At 39.5% G+C, this 23,050-nt stretch overlaps 2 protein-coding genes across 3 annotated transcripts in view; one reads left to right on the plus strand and one right to left on the minus strand.

Moving 5' to 3' along the window:
* Positions 1-1,402: 1,402 nt before the first annotated feature.
* Positions 1,403-8,162, minus strand: rcbtb1 (regulator of chromosome condensation (RCC1) and BTB (POZ) domain containing protein 1). 2 transcript variants are annotated; one of them, XM_028007872.1, is made up of 13 exons: positions 8,077-8,162; positions 7,165-7,420; positions 6,500-6,650; positions 5,506-5,672; positions 5,052-5,210; positions 4,871-4,978; positions 4,618-4,760; positions 4,324-4,387; positions 3,472-3,598; positions 2,955-3,081; positions 2,582-2,733; positions 2,388-2,518; positions 1,403-1,698 (listed from the first exon to the last, which is right to left on the minus strand). In XM_028007872.1, the coding sequence occupies exons 2-13, from the start codon at positions 7,288-7,290 to the stop codon at positions 1,558-1,560; spliced, it is 1,596 nt and encodes a 531-aa protein (XP_027863673.1). In that variant the 5' UTR covers positions 7,291-7,420; positions 8,077-8,162; the 3' UTR covers positions 1,403-1,557. The 2 variants fall into 2 exon arrangements, 1 of the variants encoding a protein (XP_027863673.1); XR_003594229.1 differs by lacking the exons at positions 1,403-1,698; positions 2,388-2,518 and having other exon boundaries at positions 2,592-2,733; positions 3,407-3,598.
* Positions 8,163-11,117: 2,955 nt separating this feature from the next.
* LOC114138504 (fibroblast growth factor 14-like) overlaps positions 11,118-23,050 on the plus strand; it is a 55,134-nt gene continuing 43,201 nt past the window's right edge. Inside the window, exon 1 of the mRNA XM_028007813.1 lies at positions 11,118-12,922. Coding sequence (XP_027863614.1) covers positions 12,238-12,922 — 685 coding nt within the window. The 5' untranslated portion in view covers positions 11,118-12,237. The remainder of the gene's footprint in view (positions 12,923-23,050) is intronic.

Consider the following 23,050-nt stretch of genomic DNA (forward strand, 5'->3'; position numbering starts at 1 on the left):
AATACAGATTAAAATGTCATGTTATCATGACAAGAAGCTGGTACTTAAAAACAAGGATGTACAATTGTGAGAGTGTACCTCCCTTTGTACAAGTGTGTCTAAAGTGTGGCCTGGTGGCCATTTCGGGCCCCAGGACATTTTTTGTAGCCACTGATTTTCAGTTGGAGGATGACACAAAATTGTCCCCTCTTACGATGGTCGTTTACACAAATGGAGGCTTTTATGTTTAGAGCCAAATTATAACAAAAACTAAAAAACACCACCACAATAACAGTGTTTTCTTAATGCATTTGGCAAAATTCTGTTTAAGTTTTGGATTTACAATTATTTACACAAAATTATTTACACAAAATGTAACAATGTTTACTTAATATGACATGCTCAGTTTATTAGTGAGCTGGAGAAAAAATTCTGGAATTTTAGCTTAACCATTTTTTTTTTTTTTTGGCACGTCACAAAAAGTGTGGAAGTCAAAAACTCCAGCATTGCTTATTTCAAGGTCTTTATTTATTCAGACAAAGAGCATTTTAAAACTAGATATAAAAAAGCAAAAATCATTGCAAGTATTTAACAGCAAATCAACTCAAGAATTTTAGAGCTGTGTTTAAGTTCGCAAATATGAGCTTTAAAAAAAAAAAAAACTATGAAAATACATGTTAAGGGAAACCATCACATTTTCTGTTTCAATCTCCATATTTATACAAGACAAAATAAAAACTGTAAACCTCAACCTCATGATTTTAACTGCCCATTGACCTGCTTTACTAAATCTGAAACAGTCCCTAAACAGAACACATAAACTAAGCTCCAAGATCAAATTCATTCCAAATAAAGATTGTTTCAGATCATTGAGAAAAGGAAACCTAAGAAAAGAAACAAACAGATCTTCCTTTGTCCTCCTGCAGAGTAATTGGGTCAATAACATTTAGTTTTATCAAGCACATCCAGGCAGCAGGATTCTTATTCTATCTTTGGTAACTGTATGAATACAGTAATAACTACAAGTATTAAGTTTTGTCAAATATTGCCTTAAATCAATTTCAAAACATATACATTAACAGAGAAACAAGGAAGCTTAGAACATTGTAACAGCGCACAACATTAGTAAAGATTCTAGTGTAACGTCCTTAAAAGTAAATGCTCAAATCTCTTTAAAAATCAAGTTTGACTTGATAACGCAGGCAAGATTATGTGCTACAGAGCAAAGTCCAAAATCAGTCGTTTTGAACTTAAAATATCTTGAACAGTAGCAATCAACCAAATGACCTGCACTAATCAGATGATATCATTTAAAACTTCAAATGTGGCTTAACCCTTTCGGTTTCTCACATGCATTGTGCAGTTAAATAAAGTGGAATGCAAGAACTGGTTAAGAAAATTGCGGTAGAGAACACTTGCAGCATGTAAATATTCATATTTATGAACATTCAGAATGACTTCACAGGAATTGGCCAAAAGTGCTGATTAAAAATCCGTAGATAACTACTGTCAGTTCAATATGGCGTGCTGAACCTGCAGCACACGTGTGTTTAAAATGCGAGAAGGCAAGAGCATCGCTCAGTTTTTGAAGGCTCCGCAGCGGCTGGCTCGGCTGATAAACTCTTTGAGCATGGCTCCGTCTACTTCCCAGAAAGTTGTGGTCTGAGTCACCTGAGTCATGTGGTTGACACAAAACTTGAAGCAAAATTCTTCAAGATCCTGGAAAAAAAATCAAAACAATCATGATTAGATCCAAGAGTGGTATGGAACATTAAAGTTAAATGAATCAGAGCAAATTAGAAGTAATGTCTAGGACATTAACAACGCACGTTAGCAAAGATTGCAGTTCACCAAGTGTACACTAGTGGTCACAATAATCTCACAGAAAGAGACAATTCCTCATTGATGCATCTGTTTAAGTGCGAACTAATTAGAGAAATGCAAGTTTTCATAATGCTTCAGCTTTGTCACCACCAACTTAAACATATTTTATTGGAATGTTGCACAACAGATTAGCACATACTTAGGCAGTGGTTTAACATATTTTTTCAGCCCCTCTGAGTCAATACTTTCCAGGAAAACCTTTTAGTATCATTACATTTGGAAATCTTGTGTCTCCACCAGCTTTGCATGTGTAGAAACGAATATTTTTGACAAGTTTGTGTGAGAAAATGTAAAAATGTTTTGTAAGGCACTGCATCTGCGAAGGTGGGAAAAGTCAAACATCTAAAGGAGAAAGTTTGGACTGCATGTTTTACAAGCAGCGGTACATTCATTTTCCTCTAGTCAGGTCAATATATCCTTTAGATGATCAACTTTAGTCATGTGTTAAACATTAGATTTGATCAGATATGGTATTAAGAGTACAAAGTGTTTACAATGGAGAGCAATTCTCCAAATAGCATTACCTCTGCATCATATCGAATGGCTGCAGACAGCAGGGTGAAGGCATTTTCTACAGTAATTCCCTTCTTGATTATCTGCTGACACAGACGTTTCAGGTGGTTTTCACAGTAAGACGTAGCCAGATCCAATAAGCCTGAACCAAAGACACAAACTTTAGAAAATGCATCATGTTTGGAAAACGTGCGTTCCGTCTTACCGATGGCGTCCTCGGGTGGCAGATCGACAGTGTCTGTGTAGAGGAATTGCAGGAAGGATCTGTAGACGGGATATGAGAACTGGACGATCTCGATCACCTCCTGCTGATCTTCTGTCCACTGGGAGCGAAACATTAAGCGGAAATGCTCACACCTAACAGCACACAAAACACCTTCATTTAGGCGGAGGAGAAGCTAGAGTACTGGTGAAAGGATAAAATTAGCGGTCATAAAGGAAAAAAGTCAAATGTTTGCGATTAGTTATTTTTATCTGGTGCTTTTGTGCCCTTCTTCTAATGGCGCTCTGGCCAATTGGACAGCAGAGAAGCTCAAACATTCAAATTTAGTTTCATTCCCAGACAGAAATAAACAAACCTGATCTTCAGGACAGCTTTGTGAACATAAATGTATTTTCCATCAACGCTGAACTTGAGGTCGGCAGTGTCTGGACAGTCAAACTCTTCCCTGAGAGCCTCGGAAATGGTCATGAAGTCATCGTGCTCTGAAATAGTGATGTAGTTCAATGGTGTTCATTTCATTGGATATTTAGTGAATACAGTACACTAAATATTTATTTTCGCACCTGATAAAGATGAGTAAGAAGCCTTAATATAAATACATCTTTGATGGCAAAGGCAAATTGTCATACTGACAATTTATTCATTAGATTTCTTCCACCCTTAATTTCCAGTTAACAGAAGGAGTGCGAATAATTGTGGATTTGTAAATAAAGAAAACATGGAATTTTCTAAAATTCAGTATGAGAATATGTATATGTTACTACTATAAAAGACTGATTTAGTACATTTTTTTTAACGCTTCTTTACCAGGGGTGGCAAAAGTTGTGGAGGGCGCTGTGAATGAGTTGTCCACATCGTTTTCTTTTTCTCACCCATAGACACGAGGCGCCACGTCACAGGGGGCGTAGCGAAGCAGGCGAACACATCATCCATGCTGCTGAGGTGGGTGAGGCGAGGACGTGAGATCAACTGGCCTCGACACTGACCCCACATGTACACCTGAAAAGCAGGTATTTGAATTAGCATTTTAATACGCAACTATTTGGAGGTATAGGCAATGAAGAGTTAATAATGCACGCTGTAAAGTAAGATATTTGCAGTGCTGTGGCCACGTCTAAAGTGATCATCCCTCATTTATTTAGATTTTTTTTGTTGACTAATTAAGGGTGGTTTGAACCTGAACTGAACTTTAACTTTTTAAAGCAGGCATTTCCACTTGCTCTCGATATTAGGTTGATCTGTTTAGCTGCGAACTTGATTTGGGAAAGTAGTTGACTTTGCTTGGACTAGCTCTAAATTTGACTGGATTCATTTATAGCTCGATTCTGATGGGCTCCAAATTTGACTGACTGGCTTGATCTAGTTAGCAGTTAGCTTGATTGGGAAAATTTCTTGGCTTGACTTGCTATAAACTTGAATGATTACATGTAAGATTTATCTCGTTTTAGTTGTTAAACTTTCATAAGCACTAGACTGAATTAATTATCTAGATCTGACTAACTTTCAATTTCATTCTGATTATCTTGACATTGAAAAGCTGGACAATTTTATCCTTTTAGACATTTTCCCTGTCAAAACCTCTGAGGTAGATGTTTGTCGTTTTAAACAAATCATTAAAAACAGACCATTTTAACATGTAGTGTGAAAAAAACAACAACAACAAAATGTTTTCCAAACGATACTGTCTATATATAAATGTTGCAAAGATAAAATCGGATATGTACCTTGCCGCTTGAAGTCTTGGCTGCTGAAGTGTGTGTCGAGTGGCATGCTGCAATCTCTACAACCCTACAGGATTACAGATTTATTTATACGCCACACAGTAACACATGATGGGCATCTGCCCTGAAGCCATTGTGTATGAAAAGGAAAATGATAATTTTGCCAAGCGGCTACTGCTTCTAGCTTCCTGTGGAAGTTGAAGTAGAGAGGGTTGAAACAAAGACAGGAAGCAGGGAGGCTAAATCCCAAAAGGAAAAAAGAACCTTTTGTTTCAAATGCATTCTCTTCCACTTTACCTTTCTTTGTCAGCCATGATTTGCACAGGACTGAGATGGTTGTTCTTATTGCCAGTTCCTAGTTGACCATAAGTATTTGCTCCCCAGGCATACAGTAGTCCTTCGTCTGTTAGGGCCAAGCAGTGTCCGTATCCTGAAACAATCTGGACAGTAGGAAAAGAGCTGTTGGAGTTGAATTTGACATTCAACCAACGCAGTTTAATTGTAAACCATGATTACTTCAAAACTATACAGCAAGTTAGAAAGTTCTTACTTGTTGAATGCACAACCCTTGAAGCGTAGTAAGGCGACAAGGAGAAAGCTGATTGCCATTGTTCCCAGTTCCTAGCTGCCCGTTTCCATTGTAGCCCCAACCGTAAATCTAAAAGTACAAAAACACTGCATCAAGTTCAGGCTCTTAGAAGAATTAGAAAAAATAAACACAGCACTATCACCTCGCCGTTGTCAACCAGAGCCATGGAGGATGCTTGTCCACATGTGATGCTCACTGCAGTCTTGCCCTGCAGGCTGCTGCAGACTTTCCTTGGGTACGGCTGGTTGGCTGTAGAGCCTGAACCCACCTGGCCACAGTTGTTATAACCCCATGCAAACACCTGTGGGGAGGATGGTAATGTTTAAATTTAAACAGAATATGGAAGATTTGTGTGTACATTTAGTAACATTCATTTAAAATCATTCATTTAATAATTTGTATAAGTCATTTTAGATTCCTTTGCAGTCATGATTGCTTACATTTACCTCATTATTCAATGAACTGATTGAATTAATCAAGTAGTAGTCTGGTATTTATGCACTTTGTTAACCATGTTGCTATATGCAAGAAAACAAATAAAATACATGTTATACATTACCAATAACAGGCAAGGCGATAATAAAAAGAACGCTTACCTCTCCGTCGTGAGTGAGAGCCAGAGAATGATGCGAGCCGCATGCCACCTCCATCACTTTCTTGTTCTGTAGGTTCGTCGTGATCGCCACGGCTGAAAATCCCGGGTTGGTTGTGCCGTTCCCTAGCTGACTGTAACCATTATGACCCCAGGCAAACAGCTGACCATCTGAGAGATAGCAACAGATATACATCCTTTACTTGTCTTGTTAGAAGTTACAAACAAAAACAGCATGAAAGCCAAAGTGAGTTTAATTAGCTGCAAGCTAGTTTACGAGTGTTACAACTGTTTGTTCAGCTGCAGTATGGAGCTTTGGGCTCTGAAAGCTTCCTGAGTGATCAAATCCCAAGCATGTTTGCCTTCAAGTCGCAACTAACCCAACTCTTCACAATCTTATATTGAAGCTAACGCCCTTCTGCTTAATGTGGTGAGGCTGTGAGGGAGTGTAGTATCTGTGCACATTAATGAAAAGTTAGGGGGGGGTTGGAAAAGTAGTTAAGAATTTTACACAAGCAACAGAGATAACTGCAGTATTTACAGAACAGTAAAGGATAATTTGAGGGAGACTTCTGAACTCTCATTCCTTATATGAGGTCAACGCCAAAACAGAAACACCAAAAGCATTCATCCTAGGCTAAGGAGAAGATGTCATCTGCCAACTTCTCTGGATCTAAAATTCTTATTAGTTCTAGAAAATATTTTAATTTTTCTAGAAACTGAAATGAGCTTCATTTGCTTAAACCCAAAATAAATAAGCTTGCATAATCTGAAAATGATTGAAATTGGCATTTGATGATATTCAATATATTATTTTAAAATGTTACTAGAAGGACTGAATATTTATGCAAATGCATCTGAAGTAGTGTCGTTTGCTTGTGATCAAGTCACTAAAATTGTGCAAATGTGACTGGAAAAGCCCTAAACTTCTAGTTTTGACAGGAAAAAAAAAAACAGACCTTCCGTTTACATACTAAATGATGAGTGTAATAACCTGCCTTCTGACGCCAACAGCACATGAGGTCCACTGCCGTAACTGAGGCTGACGATCTTCTTTCCCTCCAGGAAGTCCAGTTTCTTTGGCACAATAGTGCTCACACTGTCACCTGTCCCAAGGCAGCCACTGCAGTTTAGACCAAATACATACACCTAAAATAAAAAAAATAAAAAATTATTCAAGAAAATTTGTGCATTTCACATAATAGCCTCATTTATATGCAACACTGCAACTTCAAGTAGCTCCAAACGATGAGCTTGTGCAAAGATTGTGGAAACAATGTGGAAAGACTTTCCTTTAGGATTGTCCCTGCTGAAGAGCAAGTATACCTGCAGCTGCCACCACCATCTTCAGGGATATGCGCAGCGTTCATTTTCTTCCCCATGCAGCATTTTGCATGCAAGCACAAAGCCTCATTTGGTCTCATGTAAACAAGAGCGCCTTCTGCCACATGCTGGCTTTGTTTGCAAACGACAAAACAGGACTTCTTTTTAACAACGGCCAGTCTTATAAAACACAGACGCCTGGTCTATGTCATAAAAATCACAATAGAATACATTGAAGTTTGTGGTAAGGTGTGGAGAAAGTTCAAGACATGTGAATGCCTTCAAATGACACTGTATGCCCTCTTGTGTGTGTGTGTGACTTAAAACGGTTTGTGCTCACGTCATTTTCTTGAGTGACATAGATGGCTTCGTTCGCCGATGTCCCAAAGACACAGGCCTGGCGGACTGTGGCTCGCACCTCGCTGCTCAGCAGAGAGAACAGTGGCCATTTACTGACATCTACCATGACTGCTGCTAATTTTAGCTCCCCCCCGCAATGATGATGAGGAAAAGTCAGTAATGAAAGAGTTCAGGAAAATGGTGGGAGTGGGGAGTTATTAGGGGAAGGGTGGAAGTTAAAAGGTGGAGAAGCATTCCTGCAAGACAGAAAAGAAGAGATGGTTAAAACAAAGAACAATACTTTTACACATTCCTTGTCTTTATTATAGTCTCAAAAACCATCATGTATCAAAAGTTGCTTTGAAGAAACAAAGTTTGTCCTTTAGATCAGCCTTCCTGGTTTTGACTGTAATTTTATAGTTATGGATAGCATGCATTACAATGCTTAATCCCTAATCCTTCTGCTAAGTTACTGGATTAGAGTTACTGCATACCAGCTCCTCTTCCTTCATTAACTATTGAACTAAGCAAAGCTAGTGTCATACTTTGTCAACTGGACTCTTGAAAGCCATGAGAAGCATGCTGGAACTCTTGAATTGCTGAATTTTTAAGTTGTTTGGCAGTGAGACAAAAACTTATCAGCTATATACAACTGCGTCATTTCTCTCAAGTACTCTCCTTTTAACCAAAAAGCTAAATACCTTTAAATATTTTAGTCAGGCGTGTGAAGGTAAATTACGCATGATTAGCTTAGTAAGTTAAGCATTTTCGTCGAGCATCTCCTTACAACGACAAACCTTTAGACAGGAAATAATAGAGCAACGCTGTTTCTGCCCTACTCATATAAACATAAAAAAACATTTCTATACTATTTACAAAACCCCTAAAAAATTCACAAAGCAAAATCGCTTACCGGGTGATGTAGATACACAGTTCCCTAGGATCAACTACCGTCTTCTTTGTCTTCTTCTTCTGGATTGTTTTTTTATTGGCGGGTTTCTTCTTTGTGTGACTGCAAGTTCGATTCAGTAGCCATGGTAATACAATGCTGCCCCTTCTGGTCAGCAGCTTAATTGCAGTTACAAAAAAACCCCATAACAAAACAAACAAAAAGACAAGTTGGATACATATTTACATTTATTTAGTTAGTTTAGCACAGCTAGAATTGTATTTGCTTAAATCCAAAAATAAGAAGTAAAAAAAAAAAATAAAATAAAAAATCTTAATTGTTTTCATGTTACTCGTTTCAATACAGTTTATGTGTTGGGTTTCAGTCCTTTTCTGCAGTCCGTGTGATTCAACACATGAGGGCGTCAGGGAGCAGCAGTTCCAGTCCGTTGCAGCTTGTTTCCACCTCATGTTCCGAAGTGCGGATGCCAGTGTGAACCAGTAGTGGTAAAGCTGTTATGCTAAGTGTTTCTTAGTGTTGCTCCTTGCCTTTTTCTGTCCCTCGTTAGAAACATCTGAACCAATCAGAGCTCTGATGCACAATACATCTTGATTATTAAGGGCTTTTGTGCGGTCACTTTAGGGGGATATAAAAAACCTTTTCCTTATGACTCAAATATTCTATAAATTTGTGACTCAGCTGCTGGGTCTGTAAGCACCTTTATATTTTATCTTCAGGCAGTATTTTCAGCTAGCTCAGTATTAAAATATGCCGATTTCCTTTATTTTTATGACTATAAGGCAATAAATCCCACTTATTAATCTGCCAGGGCACACCTATGAAGTGAAAACCATTTCAGGTGACTACCTCTTGAAGCTCATCAAGAAAATGCAGAGTGTGTGCAAAGCAGTAATCACAGCAAAAGGTTGCTACTGTGAAGAAACTAGAATATAAGGGCTATTTTCAGTTGTTTTACACTTTTTGTTTAGTTCATATTTCCACATGTGTTATTCATAGTTTTGATGCCTTCAGTGTGAATCTACAATGTCAATAGTCATGAAAATAAAGGAAACTCATTGAATTAAAAGGTGTGTCCAAACTTTTGGTCTGTACTGTACTTGGCAGTCTGATTGTTCACAGCAGTTAGGTTAAATATTATTGGTCAGTATGATCACTGTGAATAAAAAAACACTGTCTGAATTTATTTCAATCCTGTTTCTGTTATAGAATGACTTAAGTGTTGCATTTTTATTTAGATTTACTTGGCTTTGTTCAGATTTATAAGGATATTGCTCTTGTCTGTGCAATAAAACCCATAAACCTTCCAGTGGTTTTAGTTTCTTCTAAAGTTGGACCGTGCACACGTGCATGCATGACTTACTGTTTCCTTTTGGTTCCGTCTCTGCTGCAGACCTGGACAGAATTGTGACATCATAATAACAAGTAAAGCTTGTGGAGCTTAGCGTTACGATCCTTGGTTGTTTGAGTTTTGATATTTTCCTACTTTATTGACATTTGATAGGTCTTGACCTACTCAGTTTATTTCTCTGTTTATTATTGTTGGAGAGGTGTTGCTATGTTAGATAATTATTGTGCTCTTTCATCTATGCATTTTGGTTTATTCTCTTACGATAGTTTCAGGACTTTCTGTTTTTGTTTGTAGACCTTTTTCAGTCTTAGTTCATCTCGTTTTGTGTTAATTCGTCTCCTTCCCTCGGTCTCCACACTGTTTTTCTGGCGCTGCTCTCCCACATCTCCTCTGATTAGCTTATCTGGTCTCCTTCGCCATTTTCCACCCCCTGTCTCAGTATTTAAGCTCTTAGTTTCTCATTGTTTCCTGATGGATTCTTCCGTTTCTGTCTGTATGTCTATAAACAACGTTGGGCTTAATTGTAGGTCTTTACTTTGACTAAGTAAAGACCTACTTAGGTCTAAACCTTTACATTGTAGCCCTATGTTTAGTCGTCTAGGGGTCAACCTGATTCAACAAAGGAAACCAACTAGAGAATAAATGTTGTTTTTACATTTTCGGCCTCCCTGGCAAACAAACCAGTTTACAGCCTATTAATTTGTTCACTGGGTTCTCAGTCTGTGGATGCCTGCTGCAGCAGCATGTGTGGATTCAGCACTGTGGACCATGCCAGCTCTGGCTCTGAGTGAACAATCACTGCAGCACACCGAGCGCCCCCTCCACCCCAAAAAACAAAAAACTGCAGCGCTGATTACGGCACAAGCCTGTGTTTCTTCTTGATTAAAAAAAAAAAACAAAACATCCTGCTTGTTCAAGGAAACCGGAAAACAAAACACTGATTAGATGAGGCACTCTAATCGGAGCTTGAACATCTTAATGTTGCAAACGAGTCGTGCAACAGGTTGTCAAAAACATACGCTGCGTTTGGATTTTGAGAGTAGTTCTGGAGCTTCTGCAGCTCAAAAGGCGGAGCAGCGAAGAAGAAGCGGTTTTCCCTTTGGATGAGTAATGCCTCTGCGCCGCATGCTTCCTCTCTCTCTCTCTCTCTCTCTGTGGTTGTCAGTCACATATTGACGGTGTGGGGAACCACGTGTCTTCACTAACTGGAAACTTCCTCCACCCCAGTTGGGCTGCAGCAAGCTGCACTAGAAAGCCGGAGGTAGCTGCTTCCTTCAAAATAAAAGTCATGACAGCGAGCTTGGGTTGTTTGCACTGATTTGCTCTAAAACAAGAAAGTGTGACAGATTGGTTTAGCAAACCCCCTCCTCCCCCCACAAAAAACAAAAACAAAACAAAAGTATTATTGGCATTATTTGGCATTCAATTTCTTATCACGCAGCAAAGTCGCTTTGAATATTAGTTTAACATTTAAATAAATGCAAGGTAGTAAATTAGTATTCATACTGCTGGAACTTTTCCCATTCTATCAAGTCAAATCTCCAAAGTCCAACGTATTTCTCTGGGATTTATGCAGTAGATGAACAAGCACGGCATTGTTATAAACCGGAAGGAAAACATATATTTTTACATAAAAAAATACAGAAAAAATGCGTAAAATATAATTTTTTAATTCATAGTCTGGATTTAACACTGTGTAGAACCATCCTTTGCTCCTCCAGAGAACAATGCTCTTTCAGCTTCTCAGTTGGGGTTAGGTCTATGTTTTAACTAGACCATTTTAGCACATATCTTTCCTTTGTAGAGTTGGCTGAACTGGAAGATAAACATCTGGCCCAAACCTCAAGTGTTCTGCAACTTGTAACAGGTTTTCTTCCAGGATTTTCCTGCATTTCGCATCATCAACTTTGACCAAGTTCCCCCCACAGCATGATGGGGCCATCACCTTGTTTCATCATGTAGCTGATGTGTTTAAAAATAATCAGCAGTTAGTTTTTTTTGTTTCCACCTCTCTTACAAGATTTACTCAAAGCGGACGTGTTTTGGCTTTCTTTCAACAATTGCTTCCTTCTTAACATTTTTTTCCCCTACTGCAAGCCAAACCACTGAGCGCACATGCGTGGATCGATGGTGCCATGTCTTATTTTGATGCCGCACACCGGAACAGATGTTTGCTGTAACCGCTTCTACTTAGTTTGCTGGCTGGGTATCGATAGTCGGTGCACCTTGTCGCGTCGGTCCCCTCAGCGCGGCTGGAGAGGACTCTGATGCCCCGTGACTGGACCGAGACACCGCCGGGTTCCCGCGTCTTCCCCACATCCAGTTTCTGGACTGCTGAAGGCTCCACAGCCAGACTCCCGCAGCTTCTTTTTTAATTTTTTATTACCAAGGTGAGGAAGAGCGGCAGGAGGAGGCGGAGAGGAGAGAGACAGACAGCAACAGCAGCAGCAGGATCTTGGCGCATTGGAGTTTATGGATTATTGAGAAACGCGGATCAAATATTCATAAGGATTTTGTTTTAAAAAAAGAGGGAAAACACAAGGTGGGATAGTGTGAGAGATTCCCTGCAGTGATTCACCAGCAGGAGCACCGCTGATTTTTCATCCAGCGTGTGCGCTCAGCGTGTTGGGGTGCGTGCCTGTGTGTGTGTGTGTTTGGAAAGGAGCCCCCCCTGCTGCAGCACTTTCCTGCCGCACGGACGGAGTGATGCCACCGAGTTGCTGACGGACACCCGGCAGGTTCTCCGCACCCCGCCTCCCTTTCCTCCCCTCCTCCCACACGGACGGACGCATCGACCCCCTGCGATCCCCACTAATATGCAATGGTTTTTTGTGCAGAAGCAGACAGCTGCCGCGTACAGCCGACTTCACGCTAGCGCCGCCGCATGCCTGAACGTCGCCGCCGCTCCTCTCCCCGCGCCGCGCGGCAGACGACGCCATCTGAAGAGAAGCGCTCCGGGGCTTTTCGCGCCGCGGCGGCCGCGCGGCACCAGCAGCAGCAGTAGCAGTAGCGACCCTTCCTCCGCAGCTGAGGACCACCGGCCGCTGGGGCAGCAGGAGACGGAGGAGACATCCGCCGCAGCGGTTGCGCTTTTCCAACCGCACGGGGGCGACGTCGACGCGGAATACTTGCGGCTGGTGGTCTTCGAGCTTGCGGGGAAAGCGGGCGAGAATCCGGGCGAAGAGCTGGGCTTCCTGCTCTTACTTTTGTCTATGGTGCAGATCGGGGGCGCGCCGCACCGCCGAACTGAGCCCGACAGCTGGCCGGTTCTGCTGGCATGCAAACAGGGGGGAGTATCAGCCCCCATGCGGTGGGTGAATTTTAGGCTGCCGCATCCGGAGCGTTTCTCCTCTTCCTTCTCTTCTTCTTCCTCCTCCTCTTCCTCCTCCCCCGTCTCGGCCAAATCCATGCGGTTTATTTGGAACAACATTTTCAGCAAAGGATCGCATATGCTGCAGTGTCTTTGTGGCAGGAGCCTCAAGAAAACCAAGAACCCAACTGGTGAGTTTGTTTGCTTGGTGCACGTGTGTACCTGTAACACGACAAAGTGACTGTGAAAGTGTTTATGATGGAGTTGACCTGTGCATGTGGGACTGGGCTTTCTCTGCAGTAGCATGGGCAGCGAGTGAGAGCTCTTAAAAGGGGAGAGGTGATGATGCAAACTAATTAGCAACACTAATATATAGATGTAAACCTTCAGGATCAAACAGGCCACATTTATGGAGCAGAAATAATGCGGAGAAACTTTTTCCTCCTGTATTCTCAGTTGTAAATGTTGCAAACTCCAAATCTGAACGTTTCAATCACTTAAATTAAATGCTTGTCACATCAAGCATTTTGCCTGTCTTGTTAATCTCCTGAAACTCATAAATCATGCTCCCAAGAGAGCAAGGCAGCAGACTTTCCACTGTCTGCTCTGTGTGATGGACTGACACTGGGAACTGCTCACAGTATTGACATATTGACGTTTTAGAAAGATGGCTGGCGTGTCCTGCCATAGAGTATTTAGAGGACAACATAAGAGACCAAAAGATGATTTTATTTTTTTTAATCTCTAAAACAACATAAAGTGGAAAGTTTTGTAGAGTTCAGCAAACTTTTCTACAAACTAAGCCAACGCTCGCTGAAGTGATGCGAAAGCTCCAGGATGTGTGACACTACACGGCCGTGAGCAGAGAATAAAAATGCAACCAGTGTTTCCGCGCGGTAATGATGAGATCAGCCGTTAGTGGCGATGTGTTCGTCCTTTAATGGCAAACAACCATATCTTTTGGATGAGTGATTACAGAGCGCTGTCCTTTCAGAGTTTGGAGAGTTCAGAACGATTCAGCACCACGGACAGCAGCCTTTAAAATCTCTTCCTGGACTGTTGCTTTACCCTGGTCTGTGTTTTAGACTGTTTCATACATTTGGCTGCAAACATTTTGTCAGGTTAGATCAAAGTGTCTCCAAAGTTGAGACCTAAAGGAGTAGGAGTATTTTTCAAAAACAGTGTTGCGTTAAAAAACACTTTGATTGTGGTGCATGAGTAAAGTTATAATCTTTGCTTTTTAACAAACATCTCTGGCAGATTTTACTGATTGCTTTTCAATTAGATTCACATTTAGCACCCTGATTTGCTTTCCCACTAAAAGTGGGATGTTTAATTGAATGTTTTCTAGTTAATTCTAGTTTGTTTGCCTTCGATGCAGCCACAGTTCTGTGGGAATAGCTGGAAAGAGAGGCTCAGAAACTTGGCTTCTTGCATGTATTGTTTTGCCATGTTCTGCAATTAGCCGATGAAAATGTTATCTCGCCCGCCCACGTACGCACTCGTGCACGAAACCCACAAAAAGTGCTGCATCTCCGAGAAGCACAAGTTATCCCTGCCGCTCGGCTCATAATCTTCCAGCAGCTTCCTCAGTTCAGCTGCTGGCTTTCTGCTTTTAATTAAAGACAAACTAGGAAAACCATCTGGCTGCTCGTTGGTGCGTATTTAAACTTAATGTATGTGTCTATTTTTTTTTTTTTTTTTACAAAACTCATCATCTTGCTGGATTGTTCTCTTCAGCATTATTGCAATGGAGGATTTCCATGAGTCCAATTCCTGTTTCCTGCAGATGAACCCATCGCATTCATTGTTGGAAGTAATAAGGCACAGGAATGTTCCCCGGACCTTCAATAGCACATGCAGGCGTGGACTCCCATTCATCCTCGTGTATCTGCCCATTTTCTTTGGAGAGTTGCTGTTAAGGTTTCATGCTTTATGTTTTATTCAAGCCCTGTAGTACAGCAGCAGGGTCTTGCTGTTTCTGGAAGGAAAAGTCTCTCAGTCACAAATGGACTCCATTTGGTAGCTTACGTTTTCAGTTTCAACAACGTTCAGAGTCAAGTCACTAAGTGATCAGAGGGAGAGCTTTGTTGTTTTCTCCGAGCTTAAATTTGTCCTTCTGGATTGTCGTTTGCATGCCATTACGTCGTTCGAATATGATGAGCGGACAGAATCCCCATGACGTCTGTCCTCTGAAGTCACCCGTGGGGTTTCGGTTTAGATATGTGTGTGTGTTTGTGTGTGTGCGCCCTCATTAGCTCATGGGTTTTGTTGTCCAAACACACTGAGTCTGCACAAAGATGACTTTGCTGGACTGGTCTGTTTTTGCCTGGACTCATCATGTCCTGCATGTCAAACTGGGCAAGAAAATCTGCGTCATCATACGTCATCTTTTATATAATCGGACCTGAAAACAAGTTCTTCTTGCAAAGATGACATCCTAGTAGTATTTTTTGTAGTACAATTAAATAACCCATCAGTTGTTCAAACTGGTGCAACTACAAGGGGGCAAACCTCATGGTGACAAAATTCCCAAATCAGCATGGTGTTATGTTAAAAGGTGTTTTCCCCCTAAACCTGACAGCTGCTTAAAAATGAAACAGGAAAGTTTTTACGTCACTTTAGTGGACGTTTGGTTCTCCTTTCTTAGCAGAATCATTTTAATCCAACCACATTAGAGTTGTTTTTTAAATTTTTTATCTTGAGCGGGCTGAATTCCATGGCATTTAAGTTCAGACTTTGACTAGGCCATTCCAAAAACTCTGCTTTGGATCAGTGTAATGCTGTGATCCAAAGTGCCAGTGACTCATTGCTGGGTATGCTGGATCATGATCCAGCATACCAGGGTCCTGCAGGGTCCTGCAGTTAGTCGTCCAGGTCTGAGGAAAGTCTTGAGGATCATCTAGATGTTTTTTGGCCAATGTGTGACAAGTGTTTTTTAAATACTGTTTTATTGCACTGTAGATGTGAAGACATTTCTACATCAATAACATAATTATTCTTTGTTCTGCACAGGTTTCTGTGGGGTTTGCAGGTGTTGGACTACAAAAAAGTGCTCCACTTTTATTTTTAATTTAATAATAATATATGATTATTATTACATTTCATGTCAGTCTGGTATGTTAGATGTCACGCAGGCAGATTGTAAAACAAGTGGAAGCACTTACCTACAGCAGTAAGTTCTGCTGTAGATCCTACTTCTGTTAATGTCAGGATTCAGAATTCTGGAGCAGAAAATTGTGTTGCATCAAAATAAAACGTACAGTAGCTCACGTTACCTTTCAATGGTTACACGGTTCCGACTTGCCTAGGATTATTTCTTTTTTGGTTTCAGGCTAAATGACTTTTGAACAATTGCTTTTAATTTTATTTACATTTTACGCTGCTCTCTCACATTTCTGTAGCTGAAAGCTAGACTTTGATAGACACATTTTCTTGGTTTTATGTGTAATAATGCATTTTCTCTCTTTATTAAATCATAAGTTAAGTCATCCACACCTCGCTCTGAGTCCTGCAAAACCAGGGAATGTAATTTGTTGATGGTTGAACCCAAAAAGACAGAGATTGGGCCAGAGCAAGATAACATATTCATGTTGGAATGGCCTAGTCAAAGTCCAGTCCTATTTCTAATTGGTAGACTGGAAGATTGTTTGCAGAAACATTCAATCTAAACTAACTCAGCTTGACAGAACTACATGGATAAATTAGCTGAAATTAAAGACTTAAAATAAAGCATGTAGCATTTTCCTTCCACTTCACAACTGTGCAAAACTTTGTGTTTTCTTATAGCAACATCCTACTTAAAAGGAAGATTTTAGATGTGAGGCACCACATTTAAGAAGCTGGAGACAGAAACCCCCCCACAAAAATGTATGCATTTCTGCTATAATAACGTAGCACATACAGTAGATGACAGGAATATTTCTATGTCAAACAAAAGTATTGTTTATCCAATTGTAGCTGCGTGGCGTGGCGGGAGCGCTGTAATTTTCAGACTGATGCAGTGAAGCAAAGAGGAGAACCGGGGAGAGACGGGTGTTTGTGTGCAGGCATGCGTGTGTTTGGACAGCTAGAGCTGCAGGTATCTGCCATCAGAGGCTGAGTGCTGAGTGTTGCATTTCCAAGAGCACTTAGAAAGCAGCGGGGCATCAAAGGCTTCACTGAGAAGGGGTTTCACAGGCTGGATGATAAGAAGCAGCGAGACCTTTGACGACAACTCAGTTCATTTTGAAACTGTTTAATCGGAGAAAAGATCAGAAATTGATATTTTCTTTTTTGACATGGCCGAAAAAAGAATTCTCCTCCCAATGCAAGAACTTTCTACTTAAAGAAATTGTACCGTCAATTGAAACGCAGCTACAGAACATCTTGAATGACAAATGTCAAACTTGTTCTCCTGCTGTATCTAGCATGAAGTCAAACATGGTGGTGGCAGTGTGGTGGTCTGGGACTGCTTTGCTGGTTCAGGTTATGAACGATTGGCCTATAATTTCTGCCCAGTCATCATTTTGTAAACTTGAGCGCAAAATGGACGTCGGACCCGCAGAAGGACAATGATGCAAACCTTTAAGCCAACATTTGAAAACTTGCTTTTAATGAAAATTCAGGCTGTTTCTTTCTGGTACTGAAACATGTTTAATGATCTTTAACATTAAAGCACAACCAAAAAGAGAAACTTTTAATAGTGGGAACTACTTTTCATATCTCTGCTCTCCACCTCTATCACACACACTTAAGCTGCCTTCATCCCTACCTCGTCTTTGGTAACCCTTTGCCTGATGACAGCCCTCCATGACACAATAGCCCTATCTGTGGGACTCAGACTGAGTGTTGCTGTATGGGTTCACTTTTGAGGCCCCAGTTGGGGGGAGTTTCAGAAGTGGATGTTTCTTTTTTTCACCCAGGAAGTGATCTAAGCGGGCGTTTTCAGGTGTGTTTTAATGTGTGCCATGGACTTTGAGTCTATTCTGAAGGTAGCAGAGAGGCGAATTAAAAGCGCTCTGGGTAAAGCCGAGGCAGGTAAGGAACGTTTACTCTGAGAGCATATCATAAATATCTTCCATTTAAATGTAATGTCTTTTCAGTAATATTATAATTTATGTAAATCACAGTGAAGGGTTTGGTTTTACGTTGCAAATTTAAAGCGCTTCAGTTTTACTTTGTAAAAGGCGTTGTTTTAAATCACTGAATTTAGTTAAAGTTTGTGTTTGCAATTTAAATATGTCTTGATGATCACAGAGTTTAAATAAGGTACTCGGAGTGTTTCCGCGATGTGTTAAAGACTAAAGTTTGTCTGAAATGTATCTGATTTTTATGAAATCAAAACAAAATGCAGTCAAAGTGATAATCTGCGAAAGTCTGATTTCAATCACTAGCCTAAGGAAATCTGTCTGGCTTAACTTGTAATATTTTTTGACTAGTAGCAGAGTCATTCTTAACAGCAGTGTTATGACGCTTTCAAATTATGACAATTAAAATACATTGTTTGCATTGAGATGTCTTAAGATTTTCTAAAATTCTTCTAAGAACTGATGTTGCCGATTTATTTGTCTATCAATATTAAGAATCTATTGATAATTGTTCAATCTATCTGACCGACTTGTTAACTTTTCTCAGCATTTTCATTTAATTTTGCAGAAAAATAGTTCTTCAAATGTGCCACAGCCAACATCATTGGCAATCTTTACTTCTTCCACACCTTATAAGTTTGGAGCGATAGTGAACATAACACTCTGACATGCTACATCAAATGCCTCGTGTAGTATTTGATAAGTCTGGCGTCTCTGGGTAGCATCTGTCTGGAGATTATTATATAACTGTGTGTATGTGTGAGAGTGAGTGCATTCATTTGTTGAAATTCAATTACTCCTTCAGAAGTAATTTAATTAGTAAATAGTCAAATTGTACAAATGTAAGTTAGCAGTGAAAACTGTGTTGGTCAATTGTTACTGCTAATGAGGTCTCTAGGATACATGTTAGGGTTTATAATTAAAGTCCTGAGAAAAAACATTTACAGATTTCTTCAGTTTTAGCCACTCTTAAGTTTTTTTTGTACCTCCTTCATCAGAGACTTAGAAAATGGTGAGGAACAGAAGAAGTAAGGGAACAAACAGGGACCAGAAACAATGGAGCAACGACCAGATATATTTTTTCCACACAGGTGCATTTCTTTTGGATCATGTTTTTTCTGTAATTCATAAATTTCAACCGTGAATTGCTTTTTGTATTTACTCACTTTATCTGTGTCTGGTAGTCACATCAGTTTGCTGATCTGTGACAAGAAGGCAAAAAGATCATAAATCTTTCAGACTTTATTGGTGCTGCATTCTCATTTGGTTATTTTGCCTGATCCTTTTAGAGCACCGTTTTGTACTGCGATTAGCTTTGGCAAGCTGCTTTTTTAAATTTTTATTTTACATTTGCTCTTAAATCTTCTTGTACCTTGAAGTGTCAGTTTTCGGTCTGCATTGTTGTGCAGTTCGGATTAGATGCACCATCTTCTTATTGTCAGAGGGATTAGCGTGCTCAGATGTATACACTTGGGGGCACATATATCTATAAAAAGTCGTTCTTTTGATGCAGTGCTGTGAGTAAAATGGATTTAATGTTACTGACTGGCTCAGAAAGTCATATAAATCATAAAAGAAGTTTGAATTCAAACCTAAACGTCACTAACAGAGGATGGGGAGAAGCACCCTGTTGTGTCCTATTCTAAGATTTACCACCTGATTTTTGGCTTTTTACATAATTATTCAAAAGTTGTGACTTGACAGCTGGCGTTCCAGTATTTTAACAAACACTGTGAAATGGTTTACCAGGTGATAAAAAATATATATATAATTTTTTGTGAAGCTCTGAAAGTTTTGACAGTTTGACCAAAAGATCATTTTGTTTATGGCATTTAACGTTTTTGACGGGTAAACAAAGCTTTTTACATTCATGCACGATGTTTTTTTTCTGCCTTGAAGTTTCAGTAAAAAATGTATAAAATTAGATCAAGAAAAAAAACCCAACTAAAACTTTTGTTCATTATTTGTTGTTGCAGTACTTAGTTTTGCCACAAGAGGCAGCAAGGGTATCCATAAAACTTTATTGACTTCAGGCCTGGGCTGAAATTAATCCTCAAATGGCAGGAATTGCTGCAACATTGTCAAAATATAAACTGCTGGATTGTTTTAAAATCATTATCTCTAGCTTTGAAACTCATGAGAGAAAAAAAAAGTTTTTTAAACTTGTCTTTTATTGCACAATAAACTGATATGTGTTTAAAAATCATTTCCCCTGCTATTTATTTTCAAAGTCTGCAAAATCTCAAAAAAACTGAGGACTGATGCAAACTTTTATTGATGTTAAGGGAAAAAATGTCATACTGTAAGGGTGAAAATTTTAAATACCATGTAATGTAAGTTACTTTATTTTCTTCTGTGCGAGTTACAGCTCGTAGGCCTGCATCTGAATTAAACATTGAAGAACCCTTTTTTTTCCTTATTGCTTTTAGTCAGTGAGAGGTGGATTTGCTGCTGTGCTTTGATTAACCCAACTCCACTAGACTTTAAGTTAAAAACCCAATGGCCAGACTTTCTCTTTCAGGATTTTATACTAGAGAGCAAAATTAAAACAACAACAAGTTTTTACTTATTTTTTCTGCTTTAACGAGATCCAGGCGGCGTGTTGAACGGTGTAAGGTTTGGTAGAAATGATTTCAAACAGCTTCTGTTTCAAGCTCATCTTTCAGAACAGACGATCATTTTGCTTCCTCTTCTGCTGTGTTGTGTGTTGTGTACTGTAGTTGCGGTTTGTTTTCCATGACGGCATCGCTCACGAAGACAAATCCGCCTTAAAACAACAACCTACCCTAGTTTTGAGTCATTACAGTGGGACCAGAATGTCACGGAGACATAAACGTGTTGGAGCCGTGCAAGGAAAAAACCTAGTTTGGCCTGATTAGTTCAGACCAGAGGAGGGCGCTTTCCGAAGGAAACATTTACTTTCTTACCCACTAAACACAGTGGGAGGTGGAGCACTCCCACATTGACAATGCATATGTCAATGTGGATAAACTCACATTGACATATGCTGTATATTAGATCTTTCTGATACTGTTACATCTGTCATGTGCTTCTTTAGCTCAAGCTACACTTCTGGGTTTGCAGCATTTGACTTTATAAATCAGCAGAGGTCTCAACCAGTTCAATGTTACACAGTATATTTACAAAAATCAGCAAAAGGTTTCAGTTAATTGTACTTTGAGTGTTTGGGAACTGAGGATACTAATTATTTTACTGTTTTTCTGGGACATCTGGCTCATATCTCTGATATTTCAAGCTGGTTGGGGTTGATGGGAAGATGGATGGAGGTGAACACAGGACAGTTCTGGAAGAGAAACTGCTAAAACATCATCTTCCAGAGTTTATTAAGAATCTGTGAAAAGACTTGAAAACTGATCCCACTATGGCTGCAACTAATGATTATTTTAGTAATTAATTAATACTTCAGTTATTCAGACAATTAATCAATTAATTGGATAAAAGATAGAATATAGATATAGATTTTTCATTTAACTGCTTAAGCCTTTTTTGTTCAATATTCGAAATATATTAAAAGATGCAAATAAACAAATAATCCAGTTCCTTTTGTAAATAAGAAAAGAAACATTTTGTTGCACAAACAGCAATACCACAGCATTCCTTTAGTAAATCTGAAACAGGTGAAGCTAAAACTATGAAGAGTTTTGACTAAAACACATTTAATATATTTGAAATGTACCGGTATACATTTTTCTACAGTTTTGGTTTAGTGACGCTCTGAAGGTGTTTTTTTTTTCGCTAAATAGCCTTTTTTCTGAGTCTGTATTCTCCAGTTAGCAATTAATCGATTACTAAATCTGTTGACAATTACTACAACAATCAATTAAACAATAAGTATTAAATTGATTAATCGTTTCAGTCCTAGAACACACACACTCTACATTCAGTCTGACTGAGTTGTGCAAAGAAGCTGCTGCGCAAAGTAGATTGATTTAGTTTTGAAAAGACAAAATGTCAGAGGTTATGAAAACTGAAATGTTATTTCATACTTGGGACTGCTAAATATGCTAAATATGGACTGCTGCCCATATTTACCCAAAGCAACTTGACAAAAAAAATTCTGTTTTTCTGTTCAGTTGATTAGAGGTCTTGGCAGGATTGCCGTGGATATTTGATAAATATGTTTTGCTCAGTACATATGTGGGCCTAACAGTTTCCAGCTCTTGTGGAAAAAGGGAGTTTTATACAGGATAATGCAGGATAAAATTGGAGGTTTTTGCAGTGAACAGAAGTGGAGTGTGGATGTGATGAGTTCGGTCGAAAGAAAAAGAACGAAGGAGCTGATATTGGGCAAACTCATAGGCTAGTTTACATTGCTTTGGGGTGTAAGACTGCAGTTGGACCTCTGTTAGCTCCAACTTGAACATCCAAAATGACTAATGTTAATCCTGATGCTCTTTTGCAATTGTTTCCCTACGGCCGTTTTATTTATTATTAAAAATGTCAGTGTACCAACTCAAATCTAATAATTTTTCCCCATGTGTGAATTTTGCTGCACAATGTATCAAAAAAGAACTACTTGGATTTCAATAATATTAGATAATTGTATGCAGGCGTTCTTTGCCAGTAATATTTTGGTGATACCTCCTGTTTTTAGAAGGTGAAATTTTGTTTTCAAAATGACAGAATGTAGCCAGAAGCAGCTTTTTTTAATAAACCCTTGTTGTTAGGGAGGAAATTTTAAATTTGCTATGTTTTGGAGAGCTTGGAGAGATTTGCAGGAGGACTGTTGGTTGGTCTGAAGAAAGAATAAAATCTGCTTCCCTCAGGAAGTGAAAGCAGAGACCGTCCCAGACTGTTTGCTTTTATTGCTTGACGCACGTCTTCAGTATCACATGGAGGCTTGGGGCAACAGCTGCAGTGTGACAGATAGGGGTGGCGGTGACAATCCTCAAGAAACCAACACACTTTTCAGACTCTGTGAGGAAGTTTTCTCCAACTTAAAGAAGGTTTTGCTCAATCGTCAGACCTCTTAAAACACAGTGGAAGGCATCTTAGCAACCGTAGAAGCTACCATCTACAATCGTCTTTATCATCGCTCTTGAGGGAACATTCAATCAGGGCCAAGGACAAAGGAATGCCACCCCTGGATTGGCTGTTTTACAAACATCAGCCAGTAGTGTGTAAAGTAGCATTGTGCCTTTGTATTTTAGCTTCCCAATCTGTGTTTTCTTTCAAATATTTTAGATGATTTGCATTCACAGTCCACAGAAAACCTCAAATAGATAAGTA

The sequence above is a fragment of the Xiphophorus couchianus genome, chromosome 22 (genome assembly GCF_001444195.1).
Source record: "Xiphophorus couchianus chromosome 22, X_couchianus-1.0, whole genome shotgun sequence".
Classification (NCBI taxonomy): domain Eukaryota; kingdom Metazoa; phylum Chordata; class Actinopteri; order Cyprinodontiformes; family Poeciliidae; genus Xiphophorus; species Xiphophorus couchianus.